We start from the raw sequence: 18,024 nt of genomic DNA on the forward strand, positions 1-18,024 counted from the left end.
TTTTTAAGTCTGGTATTCATTTAGTCCCTAAATTCTAGAATGTCACGTTTTTATCAAGTTTAGTTTGGTTTTTTATTTTCATCAAATTTAGTTCGGTTTTCATTTGAATCAAAATATTTACAAATGTAGCAAAAAGTACAGTCTATCACCAATAGATACCGATACATTGTTATCACCTCACTTATCAATATTGATAGATATCTATCATTGTTAGAAATCAACATTTTGCTATATTTGTCAGTATTTTTAACAATTATATCATTTAAAACAATTCCAAAAATTAATGAAATTTGAATAATCATTTCCTAAATAAGTATTTTAAAAAAAATCAAAAGAACGTATATTTTGAAACTTAAAAGGCCAAATAGTACTAACTCAAAACCTTAAAAACAAAAAAATAACATTTAAAAACATAAGATTAAATGAAAATTGACCAATCTTAGCACAACAACAATTGACATAATCTTCTATTCTAGAGGTAAAAATTTGAATCCTCATCTTTATAATTGTTGAACTAAAAAATGAAAATTAAACAAACTTTAATGCAGAGAAGTGTAATATTTAAGGTAAAGATATGAAATAGAAACTCAACCGAGAACCTAGGTTTTTCCACTCTAATTTTATTGTTCTATTTGCATGCAGATCAATTATGAAGATTAACAATATGCATTAGCATACAACTTTTTCTAAACTTGTCTGGTTGAAATCATCGATAAAGTACCCACGAATATTAGAGAGTGTTTGAATCACTAAAACTACCCACGAATATTAGGGAGTGTTTGAATCACTAAAACTGAATATGATTATTGAAATTATGATTACGATAGAGATTTGTTATCTAAAATCAAGATTATTTTTCAATGTTGAAGTCTATGTTTGAGATAGATTTGCTAGATTTCTCATGAGTATTTAGATTCAAATGGTGAAAACGAAGCATCTATCCATGTGACAAATATATACATTCGATGTAAAGGGAAAAAAAACGTAAAATGAATGGATATTTAGCATGCCTACCTCGGTTATATATGCGAACTCAAACTGTTACTACAAAATTTTGCAGCTGCATCCAACCATATGCGCTCCGATCCCGAAGGCTTTGAATTGTCATTGCAGCTAACTCAACTACTGGCCGAATGCTCGCCATTTCTTTCTCTAATGTTACCCTTGCATTAACCTCCAACTGTAGCAAAAAACCAACATATTGATGTCTTCATCCATAGCTTAGCAAGTGGACAATGGCTACATTGTCTCAACTAATTAAAGAATATAAGAAGCAAATGGAGAGAGTCAAACAACCTTTTCCATACAGCGTTCGGTATCCAAAATGTGACTAAAATATGAAAGCTGCTTATACAAATCGGCTTCTGTGTACTGATATACAAGAACATTCATGATTAGAATCATATCTTATAAGTTGAGATAAAAATATGTAGAACTAAAGTGCTTCAAGGTTGGATCATATGTAATACCTTTCTCACTAGATGCCCATTGCAGTGGGGGTAGTTTGGGCAGATAGTTCCTTTCTCAGAGTCGCCCATAACTCGAAGATTAGCGGCACGTGTGGCATATTTGCAGGTTTCATCATCACACTAATATTCAAAAGATTTGTGAGATTTACACAACTTCAATAGCAGTACAATGTGCCCCACAAAAAAATTCTAGGAGATGGAGTTTACCATCATTAAGCCATTATAATACATTGAAATGAACCTATCTGCTTGCCTTTTTACCTGTGACATTAAAAATTTGTGATATTGTAAAATAGTATATTGAGTTTCTAAATTGAAAAATGTCTTCCTCAAAGGACACGACAATGTCTAATTTTGGGACCCCGTTTTAGGGATTGCAATACCAAATTCGATTCAAAATAAATTCAGGTGCCTTCTTGCTGTTTAAAAAGCCACACATGCATGCTATAAGGTTCTCTAGAAAGAGCAGAACGATTGATTGTTTGGAAAAAATGGTATCAAATTGCTATTCGTACGTACCTGGTTGGCAATTATTCCAGGAGTTATTCTACCCGCATTAGCTTCGTCGGGACATTTTGGACAATGCAAATTATTCCAAAACTTGCTTGTAGGTTCATCAACTAGCCTTTCTTGATTTCCATCTGCAGATTTGTATATGGAACTAAAGATAGGAGGGCAATTAAAAGTACCAGAACAGCTGGGGCAAGTTAATGTCAGCGGTGTGCATCCCTGATACCTGTAGGTGGTTGACCAAAAGAAACGTTGAACTTTTAAAATCCATATCAAACTTTGAAGTTTCAAAGAATTTTGGAGAATAAGTGTAGGTTTGACAAGCAAGGAGTCGTTTGAAATTTAGTAGTTTAAATCATTACCTTTCTTCATCATTTACAGAACACAGGAGGGAAGTGGAGACATCACTTCGGGAAACTTCAATTGATCTGTTTTGGAACTGAAGTACACAGTATGTCAGTGCAAATATAATATTAGAAACTTAGGGAACCTTTATTATTATTTCTTTTCTGTTGTCGGGATGTATATACCTTTGATGAATCAAGCCCCAGACAATCGGCCAAGCGTTCTGGGCTGGTGCCCTGAATTGAGGCACATAGACGAGAGACCACTGGGTGAATCTGTTCATATATTGAAAGCATCATAGCATTAGAATGACAGTAACAACAGATCATGATCATTTGTTACGAAAGCAATTAAATGCCACACAATAGGAAGGGGGGAAAAACCTGCTGTGAAAGATAGTATTCGATGTCAATCATCCATTTTCCATCCTCTTTTTTCAATTCATCAGGATGTCTAGCCCGCTGAGCAATGCCTGTAGAACCACCAGAAGTAGACTCCTGACCAGAAAAACAGGGCAAGAATAAAAAATGAAAAGAGGATCTCATTGATAATATTCTACCAGATTTCGGTATTCACCAAGTTATAACCACAACCACAGTTCTAGAATTATATATCAGAATAAATATCAAAACACTTCCACAAACCTGCTCACAGCAAATTATATATGGGATTGTGTCACCAACAGAACAGCCAGTAGTATAGCCCATTTGTTTTAACCTTTGTGCAACCTACATTGACCACACATCATCAAGACAAATGTAATGGTTGATCAAACAATTTAGCAGGGGTTTAAGGATTTTCTTACTTGAACATGTGGTTGGTTTCTGGCATCAGGATAAGCTTCAGGTGGCTTAGTCAATGTCTTCGTGATGATATATTTCTCAAGTGCAACCTGCCCTTTCCTCATATCCTCTTGGATCTGTGAAAAAAATTGCACAGTTAAGTCCCAAGTAATTCTTGACGAACAATAGTAATTACAGACTGCTTGTTTTTCTATTATTTTTTCTTTTTCTAAGCAGCGACTGTTTTCATTTGTTATTAGGTTGTTCGGGAGGGGAAGTACAAGTGGAAAGAAAATTGAGACAAGTCATTAATTTGACATGTCCACATTTTGCAAAGTTGTTTGACAATCATTCTCATTTTAAGCACACATCCCAATTTAAACTTTAGGAACATTCTGAGCATCAACCCATCCTCCATCTTTGTTGATAGTGAAAGAAGAACAAAGTATTCACAAGTCAACTTGAAAAGGTACATGTTTTTTACCTTCATAAGTGAGTCATGTATTGATTCAACGACATCCTCACATGATCTATAAATATGAAAAAAGATTAATGGTCAGGAAAATTTTAATTCAGTTTTTAACAATTAGGTTTTTCTGAAGTTTTTAACATACAAGTTTTATTTAGAAAAACTTATTTGTTAAAAACTGCAGCTATGAAGGTAAAAATACTGCAGCTAAAAGAAGCACGCAATAAAACATACCCTCCAGACAATATTTGATTCAAGCAGAAATCACCTAATTCCTTTGACAATAAACTCCAGTCACGCCGAACCATATCAAGACCCTTACGCTCAATAACCTGAATATAAAGTCGACTGACTGCTATATCTCCCAATTATTTCCACATAAGATCCAAAGAGTAATACATCATAGTTACCTCATATGGCATTCCGTCCTTAAACTGCAACTTTACAGCAGCATACTTCTTTTTCTTCAGAAGCAACATTCTCTTATACAAACCATCGAGATCAATTTCTAAGCACTTGTACTTTCTGTTAACCTGGAAAAGAAAAAACATGAAAGAATATCTCACATATGAGACTTGAGAAAATAAGTGGAAAGAGTTGCCAAGGAAAAATTCTGTTCTCCTACACTAGTTTTTTGTGGTAACATATAAGCATTCGAGTAGATTATGGATAATTTAGATGGACCTGAAAACTATTTTCAAGCATTTATCAATTGAAATTTCAAAACAAGGTTAAAGAGTTAAACTTTTTCCTTTTCTTTCTTCCCTTTACTTTATTACCATGAATTAGTGTACATAAGAAGAGTATAAGAAGACTGGGAACTTTCACAATTTTCAATATATAATAATGGGATTCTTAAACAAGAGAGATGTTCAGTAGGTTAAGGTTAAGGTTTAGATAATAAATCATGAGATTTCCAATACAAATAATACCAAAAATACTTGAGACAAATTCAATCAGATCCACAACCTTACCTCCTGTATAACTTTTCCTGCAATTGCTTTTACTTTGCCAACGTCATCCAGTCCACTGTGAATCATTATTGAATCTGTATCGCCATAAATTACCTGTCATGTGAAAGATAGTCTATTCATGAGACAAGTGGACTCGGTAGTGCATTGAGCTTATGCACATAAGTTCAGAAAATATAACATGTGAGTTTCAGTGTTCAACTATGACCTCTAGGTTCAGATTATTCTTGACAAGATCAACAGTGCTCTGCAGTATTTCTCTTCCCTGAAAATAAGCAAATAGGTAGTGTAAATGAAAGTTTCTGCTCATTCTTTTTTGTTCCCTTTCTTTTTACTTTTGTCTTTTTTTCATTTTCCTGAAAAATAAATAGACAGCGCAGTCTATGACATAATTGGCATACACACAAACTGAAACATGAGCAACCTAAATCCCTTACCTGTGAAGTAATAAGCTCTGCTAGTGGTTTTGCATAAAACCTTGAATTAGAAAACCCTAGACATCCATACATACTGCAACCAGATCATGTAAATGCACAATAAAAAAGGATGATTAGAACAAGTCTGGAGTAAAGATGGGAAAAAAAAGAGAGAAATACCTGTTTGCAGTGAGCTTTAGTGCCTGCTGCTGAATGTCAAGTTGCTGAAGCTTGAGACCTGATGCATTCTTCATCCATGACTTCACCATTCTTCTCCTCTGAACCAGATTTTTTAGCAACTGTAGAAATAAGAAGGGGAGTATCATCATTGCCTATTCTTTCTACCGAAAAGTGGAAAAATAATAAGAATGTTGCTCTAAACCAAGTGAGTAAACCATGGACATAAGTCGCCTGACATGAACCAACCATTCACAAAAGAAACTCTTGTGATCTAAAACAATGACAAAAGGAGATATATTATAGGTATCCAAGCTTGATCTGTTAACCTTATAAGGACAGAGACAAGTCTCACATACAATTGAAAGTCCTATACATATTAACAATTTATTACATCCTCACATGGAAGAGTCCAGAAGTTTTCATGAAAAATGATTTCATCAAAGAAGATGATAGCCCAATGAATCACTTTTGATTAAATTTAGTTTTTATTCCATCGTGCACTAAGATTGTACCTCAGGAAGAACTCCGGTCACTTTACTAGATGGCAGTAGAGGAACAACACCATCTGGAGATCTTTCAACAGTGGTGAAGCAAATATTATATTCCTGCATGATCAAGATACAAGTGTGGCAAACGGATTACAATTTTTTCACTGAATCCATGTTTAAATTCAACTGGAAGAAGTAGATGAACATTTAATGGGCCAAAAGACTAACCTGAATGATAGAAGGGTACAGACTGTTGAAGTCCAGGAGCAATACATACTTATCATATAAACCTCGCTTTGGCTCCAAGACTAGCCCACCTAAATAGGATGGTCCCTTTTTGCCTTTTCCACTTTCAGTATTGGGAGCTTCTACATTTCCATCATCTAAATCAAATTCATCAACATTTTTGTCCTCAGAACCATGACTTGTTCTCTTTTTTACAATCTTTTTTTCCTTCACATAAGATGAATTCTTGTCGGGGACAATATATTTTTTGGCATGGAATGCATGAAGTAAGAGATACTCTACTCTCTGGGCTCTAGCACCCTGAAAAAGTATATACATCAAGTTAAGACTAGTAAAAGTCTCATTACATTATAACATCATAGTCAAATTGTGGAATGAAATATGCCTATAGGGGTTACCTGTAGGCTTCTTCCCCAGAGGTTACCACTGATATTAGTCAACTGTCGAGTAAGGGGAAGAACACTTAAATGAAACATGAGTTCCAATGACAACCATGCATCTGTCTCACCATATTCAATCTGAAATATCAAGACCTCGTGAGAATGAAGCACTTTGAAGACTGAAATAAAACATATCCAGAACCGTCCACAGTGTCACCATATTCGATCTAAAATATTAAAACATTGTAAGAAACAAAATTTGAAGATTCAGTTTTTTTCTTTGTGGGTAATAAACCAAACTTTCATTAAGATAAATGAAAGAAATCAAGGAGGATACAAAATCAACCCTCTGGATGGAGCGCAACTAAACTAACAAAGGACTCCAGTCAAACAAAATAAAACCGAAAAGATAATGACAAACAACTATAAACATGGAGACGCAAAGAAAAGTTTGTTTTTCTTTTCTTTTCCTTTTCCTTTCAAGAAATCGAATTTTCATGGAGGAAAAAAAAATGGAAATAAAGTAGGCATACAAATAAAACAGCCCACGGAAAAAGGGGGGAGGAGACCTAATTAACTACAAAAAAGGCTTCAAAACAACAAAATGATGTCAAGATCATACTCCAAAATAGACATACACAAAGGGGCTTAAACCATGCCACCTCCCAAACCTCCTTCCTAGATTTTTGAACCTCTCTAAAAAATTAAGTTATGCCTCCCAAGGCTTCCCAAGTCCTAAAAATTCTGTCGTTTCTTCTCTCAAAAAAACCCATAAAAATAGCATGAAGGCCAGCAGACCACAAATATTACAACTATTAAATTTAAAACAGTATAACTGTTACAACTATTATATTCAAATTGTAATAAATGGGAATAACTACGATGATTCTAAGACTGAGTTGCAGGATACGAATCCTCTACTCACCAGGTTCATGAGAGACTCGGATGCCTGGTACATTTTTTGAATTTCATGTGGAGTGACTTCCTTCCGGTCCTTATTAAGTTGAGTCTTTGCTAGCTCAGTCAAAGAATAACTTATCTGAAAGAATAAAAGTAAACTTTAAAACCCCAATAAATAAACACCAATATATTTCCAACATAAATATTGTACCTCCTTCAATAGGTCACGAGAAGACAAGTACGTATCACATAAGAGTCGACCAGCAATGCAAGACATGAGTCCTGGACTTGCTCCAGACCCAAAAATGTTCCCTCCTTTACCAAGTTTAGGCATAACAGACCGCTTAAGGCGGCCTATTTTGGACCACATGCTGCTTGGTACTCGGCAAAACTGTTATAATAGAGAAACTTGTGTAAAATTTCCGCTTTCTAGTCATTTAGTCAGCAAGGCAACAAGGAACCCTATCTAGGAAGTAGTTTCCATGAGATCATCGGAGAAACAGTATGACAAAACTATTTTGTATGAATAGTTCATGCTCTCATAACATAAGATAAGTAATAGGAGGCATCAACTTCAGCAAACTTTGGGGGTTTTAATGCCAGATGAAATACTCAATTTGGAATATTTTTATTTACCACTCCAAGTCAGCTGTTAAACCTACGTTTATTCCAAGTGAAAGGAAAAAAGAAAAATAAACTACTTGCATAAATCTCATAAGGGAAAACGAGAGAGAAAACTCTAGTTCGTGTAGATTGCAATAAAGGAATAGCTATTAGTTGGTTTTTGCTATTAGTTGGTTTTTGTTTTGTTATAGAAGCTTTTTGGGAATTCAGATACATTATAACCAATTTTCTGTGATCCAGGATTTGGGGTGCTTTCCAGAGTTCTATGTTGCTTTTTTTAAGGTAGACAGCAAGTGTGAGCGCTGGGTGGGGTGGGGGTGATGGTGACTTGTGAGATATGGGGGCTTGGGACGTTTATTTGCTCAAGAGGGTTGTTACTATGTAAAGATGGTTGTCGCTTAAACAATGTCAATAAAAAGTTTAGTTTCCTAAAAAAATGATAACAATAACAATAATAAATAAATCTTTCATTACTTTGTTCATATTAATTTCTTGATAATTCTACCTGGGCTCGATGGAGAAGAACATCTAGATCAAACCCAGAGATATTATGTCCAACCAGCACATCACTATCCAATTTGAATAATTCGATCATTAATCTATTCAACAAGGCCCTTTCACTGCAAGAGAAACGTTTTAGTTAGAACTTAATACTACCACTACTAACATTATAATTTTGCTAGTAAAAGAGAAGTTTTCTACATGAAACAGAATAATATTTAGGCAGTACTAATAAGTAACCCACTTGCCCTCGCAGATCAGAACATTTGATCCAGCCTTCAAATTTCTATCAGTGGACTCTTTAGCAAATCCCATAGGAAATATGCCTCCATCAAGCTTACGGATGATAGTAAAATGCCTTAGCATACCAGGCTTTTTCCATTCTGTGGCCAACATGGGACCGTCAATCTGCAATGTCAAGCAGCAGTTAATTTGAGTAAGATTTAATAATGATAAATAATCTCTCTGCACATTTTAAAATCTCTTTATACTTACGAGAGTAAAAACAAGTTAATTATTATTTCAATAGAGCAGTCCTTATAATTCCTACAAAGTCTCATTCATCCATAAGACTTGATTGTATGCATCCATGTACCCAATTCATAACATATATAATTTTCACTCTGACATACAGGTAAATTGATCAAAAAAATTGAGAAAATTCAACAGTTCTGCCTAAGGATGAATACTTCCGATGAAGTTGATCATGGTCCTCTGAGGCCTATAGTAATTGTAACTCATATCAATTATTAAATTCAATAGCATAACCACTAAAGCATCTAATAGCCATCGACGGTCAACATTTCTGTAAGAATGTTGGTGAATCCAATTTGCAATTTCAACCACAACAGAAAATGGTTGTCATATCAGAGAAACATGAAATCAAAATCAACAACCCTGGAAGCCATTCATAATCAACCTTTGCTCTTTGACAGCATATGACAGATGCAGACACAATTTCGTTGACATTCTGCCTTTCATTAATGATGGTCTTTATGTTTATTGCAGTGACAACCACAGAAGGAATCTCCAAAATTTTGCTTGATGAGGTTGAAGTTTGCACATCTTTAGGAGAGTCAACTATCACCTCAAACTTGCACCAGCTCACCTTCATAAGAATACCATCATAGAATTAGCCTCTTTTATATGTATAAACATTCAAAAATTATGATAGAATCAAGTAATCTTACTCGTTGAGAAGCAGGACAAGAAGAAAATTTTGAAATTGACAACCAGGAGGGGCCCTTAATTTTCCTTTTAATGAGGAGAAGCTCTAAGGCACTGTATGTATCAACATGTTAATGTCATCAAAGAAAGTATACCAAAATGAAATTTAGAAAAACTTCACCATTGCACAAATAGCTTAAATTATAAATGCCATGACACTTAAAAGGAAGGCAGAAAACTAAAAGGAGGATACAAAAAAAGATGAGAAACATGCCAGGAAAGATAACACCAACATTGAAAGATATTAATACCTGCGATGTGTTCCTAAAAGAGCACAGAACAATTCTCCTTTTAGATCAGCGGGAAGTGGGGGGTGCTGCCACAAGTTTAACCATCGTCAGTAATTTCCAAATGGCAGTGATAATAAATATATATAAATAAACAAGAAAATCAAAACTAAGAGATGTCTTCTCAAGGCACCTTTAAGAACTTTAACCTCCGAAATCTAAAAATTTTGGTGTACAATATCTTGTTGTACTAAAAAACTGATATGTTGACATCTTAACTCAAATTACAAATATCACTCGTGTGTTAAGTATCATACCTTGAATGGGTAATTAATCTTAAGCACATAATTCTCTCCCGCAGGTATGTCTTGACGTTCAAATGCATATTTCCTCTGTGATGAAAATTAAAAAGAATACATAATAAACTGGTTATTTAAAGATGAATAAAATTTGGCTCTACGTTAATATTTATATGAAATAAACAAAGTTTCATTAGCAAACCTTAACCGGTGTCATGCTAAATGTTGAAACATTGAGATCTAGCAACTGCTTAGCCATTTCATTTTTTAATCCTGCAGTCACTTCCTACAAGAAGAAAGTGAAAACAAATTAACAGAAGCAAGATAAAAGAAGATGCCTCAATAAGAGAGGCCAGATGATGACAAACATAACATAAGTTACAAGAATGGATAATCTTACTTGCAATTTGGCACGCAGGTCTGCAGGAGAAAGCTGAGACTCTTCAGCGTCCTTCTGGAGCTCCAACATCTCATCCGAATGGAGAAAAGAAGCACTTGGAATGGCATATATGCATCTTTGCATATTTTTCACCACCACACAACAACTGTGGAACGTATCCCCAGCTTTGACCTAATTACAACGCACTCTTTTCATCTGGATTCATTTACTACTATTGACTTCAAAAGTTTACTGCTAAAATGAAAAATATTTAATATTGATATGGCAATAAATTAGCCCCCTTAATAGCCATTTGGTAGTCTTTGGAGATTAAGCTTATAAACATTAGCTCTAACCGTAAGTTTCTTTGTTTTGATATTCACTTTCTACTCATATTTAACTAACCCATATTTTGAAAACTAAAAAAAAAAGAAAACTTGCTTTTCATTTGTAATTTGACTAAGAAATGTGAAAACTATATTGAGCCAGCCATATATTTCAAAAGCAAAAAACATATAAACAAAAGGTCTTAGAATTACCTTCCCAAATAGATATACAGTGCCCATATTTGTACCGAAGAGCTCCTCGTGTGCATCAATGATATAGAAAGGGAGAGAGCCATCAGTGTCGATATCAAAATCGGATTTCTCTTCAGCCATTTCTGCTGCAGAATTAACACTTCCACTCCCTTCACTCCTTACTGCTTGCCATTCCGCAGTAGCACTCAAAGCTGGGTCTCTTTCATTGCTAATCTTAGCATTCAAAGTACTCACCGGTTCCTTCTTCACCAACGGTTCTGCCTTTGTTTCAACCTTAATTGATATACCATCTCCACTTACATCTTCCTTGATCGAAGAATTAGGTAATTGCTCAACCGGATCCAAGTTGATTTGAGAATTCAAGTCCTCCTTCGAATCAAATTCCTTAGTCTCACCATTTCCCTGGACCTCTACACCACCTCGTACAGACTCCAAATCACTGTTTGTAACAACCCTGGTCATTTCGGAGTTCCCATTTTCAGTCTCCTTAATGAAGTCAGACTCACCAGTCGAATTAAGACCCCGAGCAGTGAATCCCTCGGACTTCACGGCAGGAACAGACGTAACAGTCCTCAAAATCGGTATAGCTCCAATTTGCCCCTTTCTACGCCTCTCTCTATCAGTCTCATCTGGAGCAAATTCAGCAATCACATCGTCCACAATACTATCACAAGCCAATCCTTTAGCCTTATCGTCTCTACCCGTTTTCCTGAAGATCGATGAAGTAAACATCGAAGAAAGCTTTTGTTTCCCCATCATCGCCGCCGCAGCCGTTAAAGAAGAAGAAGAGGGCTTCTTCGGTTGCGTCTCTTTCTTCACTACTTTCCTCTTCTTAGGTTTGTCCAGCTCACCATCAGACTCATCGGAAGAACAAACCCCAGCTTTCGACCAATCCTCTTCCTCACCTTCATCTCCATATCCAAGACCGTCGTCATCAACAATAAACCCTCGGGCTTCTTCCCGTCGCTTTGCAACGAGAGCATCATACTCATCCTCTGGAATCGTATCGTAGATAGGATTTTCCAACTTCACTTGGAAACCACCGGCTTCCGATCGACGGCCTCCGCTGCGGATGGCTTTGAGACGTTCCAAAGCCGTAAGTCGGGCGGCGGCCTCAGATCCTCTGCTCCTCCGGCGATTAGAGGCTGAGGGCTGTTCGTCCTCCATGACTGAAGAGATTGAAGCTGGACGGCGGTGGTGTTAGCTTGGATTCTTTTGGGTGTGAATTTGGTATTACGGAATCTGAGAAAACCTTACGATTTGGGGATCGGCGATGGCGGGAAGAACTTGTGTGTTTTTGGCGGGAAAATGTGTAATGTCCTTTAAATACCACGTGTAAAAGAAAGAAATATGAGTAAAACTTCAAATACTATAACCTAAATGTAACTCACGCAAATCATGTTAATTAACTTAGAGCTAAGCTCATGTTCCTCCAGACTCCGGACCTAAGTATCGGCTCGAGTCAGTTTCCTAACTAATCATCGGTAAACTAACTATAATTTGTTTAATTCTTTTTTAAAATTATAAATATCGAACGAAATTAAGTCATCTTTTCTCCGATCAACTTCCAATCTATTTTACTCATTTTTAATAACTAATTATCATTTATATTAAATTGAATAAGATAGTAAGATTTTTATTCAGTGGAGTGGGTTGAGATTGGTCAAACGAAACCAAAAATCTTTGTCTATTGTACTTTGTTTGAACTTAAATTAGGGGGAAAATAATTGTAGAAAAATGCAAAATTTTATACAAATTCCAATCTCAATCTGCTCTATGATTTATCATTATACTAATAATTATATACAGAATTACAAAACTGTCTCACAATCGGAAGCTTTGGAATAAAATATTGTCAGCTCCTCATGCCAAAATTAATATATATATATATATATATATATATATATATATATATATATATATATATATATATTTATATACTTCCTAAAATATATTTTCCTCTCGGAAAAAATTAATTAACTAATTTTACTCCCCAAAACTCCATCACCTAACTGTCACCCAACTATCCATGACAGACCAATCCAAAGGCTTCCCCGTCACCAGATGCCGGACCCTACTCAACACCTCCGGCGACGAACTAGAAGAACAAAAACTCCACTCATCCGAACCTTGGCCGGAACAAACGAATTCCGGGAAGTCGAAAGGCCCCGTGGGTGACTCCGTTGTCAATTCTACTTCCTTCAATGTAACAGTAGTATCACCGGCACCGGCGACAACGAATGGGTGATTCAAAAGCATCTCCGCCGTCCATCTCTTACTTGGATCCTTAACAAAACACCGCCGGATAAAATCTTTCCCCTCCGCCGATAAATTCTCTGGTGTCTCCGGTACTTCATCTCCGACTCCAATCCTCATCATCAAGCCAAACATATCCGTTCCCGGCCCGACCCTCCACGCCGGCTTTCCAACCACCATCTCCACGACGGCGCAACCCAACGCCCAAATATCACACGGTGACTCATACTCACCGTCGTTTACAATCTCCGGCGACATATACATCGGAGTCCCTCTCCATTCAAATCTCTCCTCTGTTTCCACCGCCCCAAATTTTCCAGCCGATTTAGCAAGCCCAAAATCCGCGATCTTAACTTCACCATTCCCAAAAATCAACACATTCGAAAGCTTTAAATCGCAATGAACAAACCCATTGCCATGAACATGCCGTAGGCCATAAAGAATCGCTCTCGTATACCTTCGAACATCAAATTCCGACAACCCACCGCCATGGGTTCTCACAACATCCGCAAGACTTCCGCCATTAGCATACTCCAAGAACAAATTATAATACTTATCCCCATCTTTTTCAACACTGAATCCATCGCCATAACAAGTAATAATCTGTGGGCAAACCCCAATTCGATCAAGAATTTGCTTCTCGTTCTTGAGTGAAACAGAGGATAGAGAAGAAACAGAGGATTTGACCGCCATTAATGGCGGGAACTGATCGAACCCTTTAGTTAATTTTGCTAAACTGATTGTAGCAAAATTTCCACGGCCGAGTTGATCCCCTCGAACCCACTCCATTGATGATGAAACTAAGGATGAATCTGAATGTTGTTGAATTGATGAAGGGATTTGGGGATTTCTATTTTCTTGGGAAGAAGGTGAAATTTTGAGATGGGAATTTAGAGTTTAAAGATTAAAAGACTGTGAAAAATAACAATTCCATAATGGAAACGGAGTGTTGAGACGAAGATCTGCTGATTTTATATGGAAAGAAATAAGAATTTGAACGAAAGTATTTATGGCACATGATCTTCAACCGAGATTTTTGGCTTCTTTATTTTTATTTATTTATTTTTCATTGTTTACATTGAATTCACGATTTTAAGGATTGTTCTCATGATTCAATTTACCAATTTTATTTATTATATTTCTTCTATCTAAATCTTTTGATACTTTGAATATTTTCTCTTTCCTTCATACCTATTTTCATTTTTGAGTCTCCTTTTTATTTTTAAGGATATTTGATTGATTATTCTAAAACAAAAATCAAAGAATGACCCTATCAAATTTCGATAAATTTCGTTCATGAACTAAATTCTTAAACTCTAAACTTCAAAGATTAAATTGATACAAAATTGACAATATACTTACTAAGTCGTTATCAACTAAAGTTTACTTTTACCAAGATTCACGTAACAAAATTATTTTTTAACATTATTTAAAATTTTTACTTTTATATCTTCGATCTTTGAAAATTTTGAAACTTTTACTTTATGTGATTAATAGACTTAAAGCATTTTTTTTTAATTAGGTTTATATATATGTAAAGTTTGGAAGATAAATTTGTTATTTAAAAAATATAGTGATGGAATACATAAGGGAGAGCAAATATGTAATTTTAAAATGTTTAGGTTAAAATATTAGAAGATTATTGCTTTAAATTTTATTTTTGGTATTTCAAAACCTATTTTATCTCCAAAATTTGATTAATCTTTTGGTATATTTTTCTATTAAAAGAGGAAATAATATGTACACTTCGGTGATATTTTGATAATGTGATTTGGGATATTTTAATATATCATTTTTCTAAATTTGAAAAAAAAAAGAACCTTCCAAATATGGAATTTATAGTTCTCGAGGATTTAACATACAAGAACAAAAAGTTTATGTTAATATGAGCTTATCTCAATTGTCGCTTGTATCTATCCGACGACAAGAAGTGATGGAGATGTCTACAGGGCATAACAAGAACACGATGACAATTTATTTTAAAAAGACTATATTTCTCTAATGATAATTGTCTCTTAGTTAATTTATTTGATTATCTTATTGTTTCCAAACTTTGATTTAAACCTTTTTTTATTATTATTATTATTTTGATATTTTTTTTCTTATTTTAAAAAATCGTTGGAGGACTTGTGATTACCTTACTAATTTTATTTATTTTCTAACTTGTTACAAATATCACGAGTTCTTCCTCGCATATTTGAATACCACACCAAAAACCACACATACAGAGTAAGAGAACACAACATGTGTAGATGGATTTTCCAAGTGCTTGAAAACATGATATGATAATCCACGTTGTTTTGAAAATGAACATATACATCTCTGTGTTCCTTTTGATGTGTTGTTATTGAGGTTTAGTCAATATGTCGATCAGAATTTGAATCGTAAGTTCGACAGTGCAACTACCTTTGGTGGTGGACTCACATATAACATGACAATGGTCTGATTGTTGGCATATGAGGAGGAGGTGTTGTCCGTTGTAAAATACGTGGCATAGGATATTCTTAGCCTTGAAAGCATGATCATGTGTGATTCAAGATTCGACATATTTGACTTTCTCATAACCTTGTTGGTTAACGGCATAGTCCATTCGACTGTAGAGGAGGTTGTTTCTTATTGTTGGTGGAATGATTTTTCAAATTAAATTTAGTGCATAACACAAAAATTGTAGATTAATTGTAAAATAAAATGACAATTAATCTCCGATACAAAAACAATGTGTATTTATAATAACTTCCCTTCAAAATTCCATTTAAATTAATATATATATAAAAAAAAAACCAACCAAACATCGAGCTCAAATAAGTCGAAGGTAAAAAAAGGCGATGAAAAATAAGTCAAAGATAAACTGGACTTGAATTCAAACAAGTCAAGGTCATGGTCGAACAGTTATGAGCAACAAACTGACTTCTTTTTCATTACAAATTTACCTTTGTTGCTACGTGAAAGTCACATGAGTCTTCCTATATTCAAAGAAATAAATAAACATGAAATTGATTAACAATAAGTCTTTCATGAAATTAAAATTAATTATTAGATTAAATCTTGAACTAATCTAAATCAAGTTGGTCAAAAGATATGAAAACAAACCGTTAAATATATATAGTTTGAAAATCTATATATACTACACGAGTTTATAAAGAGTACATAAACAAACTAATATTACGTTTGACTAAGGGAGCTCACAAACAAGGTCCACATTCGCCAAACATAAGCACAACACAAAACTACGCCGTATGTTGGTTTATAAGAATAATGATATCATTAGAGTGTAGAAGATGTCGGAGTCATTAGATATCAAATCAAGTACCAAATATATATATATATATACATGTATGTATGTATATAAAGAAAAATGTCAACCAATTACACCCTAATGTGGGCAAATATGTTGGCAAAATTTAAGTAATCCAATGATAAAATAGGAAACATTTTTCTAGAAAATGTTGAATTTTTTTATAAGATATAAGTAAGGAATTAGGATAAACATATATATATTGAAAAAGCATTTTTTCTGAAATTCAGAGTCCATGTTTCCAAGAAAAGAGAGCCAAAGACTATCACTGCCCACTGATTTTGAGCCTTTTTATTCCTTTCTTTATAAACAATCTACCAAACCCAATCTCTTTCCTCAATTCTTCCCAACTTGATTTCCTTCCAATTCATACACACCAATTTCCCCATCCATTATATTTTTATTATTTTATAAAAATATCGTTGTAGTTCATAGTTCTTCGTCATCTCTTCACAAGGACGTGATACAATGACCTGCTAGATACTCTTAGACGATACTATGATATTATCAACTTTAAGTATAGACAATCCTAATTCATGATCAACTTTTTGTTTTTTGTTTTACTAGAAAAGTTCTGTACCATTAAAGATATTTTTCCTTACTTAATTATGTACTTAAGTTGGGGTTCGATTCAATTCCTAACAATTCTCCCATTGAATCTTCTCTCAAATAGTCATCCATATGAAATACATTTTAACATATTTTATTTTTTAACCAGGTTCAGTTGCTCAATAGAAGAAACCCACTTGTCTCAAAGTTCAAATACGGAGATTCACTATGATTACGCATTGAGTTTTGTTAATTTCTTTGTTCTTGAAAAATTTCTCGTCGACACCCTAAGTTAAAGGTATGCCTTTAATACTACTTGTTAGAGACATTGGTCCTTTAGATATGATCTCTACGATGGGATAATAATCAATAATGTCCATTATTTAGGTATAAGCTTAAGGCTTTTGCTTTTGGTTTCGTCTAAACAATGATATTCACAATCATCCTGTGATACTTTGGTTGATTTTTAAAATGCTCTGAAGCAAAATAAATTTCTTTGATATGTTCGAACGTTTCAAGTAGAACAAAGGTGATCACCCTCTATATATTTAGTATTGTTACTTTGTACTTTTTGGGTCGATTGTTTTTAAGTGTTGATCACCGTTTTACAAAATATGTTGCAATGCTCTTCCTATCATGTATTGTTTTTAAAACGTGAAAAAGTACTTGGCATTTTCACACATTTTGTTTTCATCTCAGAAAACTTAGGTGTGAAATTGATCGTATATTTAATTTTATTTGAATATATAACTTAATCTAGATTTTAGAAAATGATATACAAACTTCATCCTTCAAAATTAGGTTTACAAAGTTGTTAGTTAGGACTATGTTTTCCATAACAATGGATGTGACTTACATTATATTATGTTGAATTTAATTTTCTTTTTATCCATGTCATAGATCATCTAATACTATAAAGCTATTGGAAGCACCTAAATTAATTGATTTTGGTAGTGTTTAGGCTTTTGTAGA

General features: G+C 34.4%; 2 protein-coding genes across 2 annotated transcripts; both read right to left on the reverse strand.

The window, feature by feature from the left end:
- Nucleotides 1-669: 669 nt before the first annotated feature.
- On the reverse strand, nucleotides 670-12,287 carry LOC103497378 (DNA polymerase alpha catalytic subunit). Its single transcript, XM_008459542.3, has 31 exons — nucleotides 10,953-12,287; nucleotides 10,435-10,605; nucleotides 10,237-10,320; nucleotides 10,053-10,127; nucleotides 9,760-9,824; nucleotides 9,472-9,562; nucleotides 9,201-9,389; nucleotides 8,526-8,689; nucleotides 8,286-8,400; nucleotides 7,368-7,547; nucleotides 7,182-7,295; nucleotides 6,275-6,394; nucleotides 5,859-6,176; nucleotides 5,655-5,747; nucleotides 5,143-5,261; nucleotides 4,984-5,056; nucleotides 4,755-4,811; nucleotides 4,550-4,642; nucleotides 3,986-4,108; nucleotides 3,810-3,907; nucleotides 3,591-3,636; nucleotides 3,130-3,243; nucleotides 2,969-3,052; nucleotides 2,708-2,821; nucleotides 2,510-2,599; nucleotides 2,342-2,418; nucleotides 1,989-2,205; nucleotides 1,677-1,730; nucleotides 1,470-1,589; nucleotides 1,297-1,371; nucleotides 670-1,180 (listed from the first exon to the last, which is right to left on the reverse strand). Exons 1-31 carry the CDS (start codon nucleotides 12,117-12,119, stop codon nucleotides 1,034-1,036), a joined length of 4,647 nt encoding a protein of 1,548 aa, XP_008457764.2. The 5' UTR covers nucleotides 12,120-12,287; the 3' UTR covers nucleotides 670-1,033.
- A 570-nt stretch (nucleotides 12,288-12,857) lies between these two features.
- On the reverse strand, nucleotides 12,858-14,167 carry LOC103497377 (mitogen-activated protein kinase kinase kinase 20-like). The gene has a single exon (XM_008459541.3). It carries the CDS (start codon nucleotides 13,995-13,997, stop codon nucleotides 12,957-12,959), a length of 1,041 nt encoding a protein of 346 aa, XP_008457763.1. The 5' UTR covers nucleotides 13,998-14,167; the 3' UTR covers nucleotides 12,858-12,956.
- Nucleotides 14,168-18,024: the final 3,857 nt, after the last annotated feature.

The sequence above is a fragment of the Cucumis melo genome, chromosome 11 (genome assembly GCF_025177605.1).
Source record: "Cucumis melo cultivar AY chromosome 11, USDA_Cmelo_AY_1.0, whole genome shotgun sequence".
NCBI classification, from domain to species: Eukaryota; Viridiplantae; Streptophyta; class Magnoliopsida; order Cucurbitales; family Cucurbitaceae; genus Cucumis; species Cucumis melo.

What these genes read in the sequence shown, in the direction of transcription:
- LOC103497378 (XM_008459542.3), bottom strand. Translation starts at nt 12,119, where the DNA reads ATGGAGGACGAACAGCCCTCAGCCTCTAATCGCCGGAGGAGCAGAGGA. An exon ending in TTCTTCTCCATCGAGCCCAG is followed by an intron (nt 7,548 to 8,285) that starts GTAGAATTATCA and finishes CTATTATAACAG; the next exon opens with TTTTGCCGAGTACCAAGCAG. An exon ending in TACATGACTCACTTATGAAG is followed by an intron (nt 3,244 to 3,590) that starts GTAAAAAACATG and finishes TTTTTTTCACAG; the next exon opens with ATCCAAGAGGATATGAGGAA.
- LOC103497377 (XM_008459541.3), bottom strand. Translation starts at nt 13,997, where the DNA reads ATGGAGTGGGTTCGAGGGGATCAACTCGGCCGTGGAAATTTTGCTACA.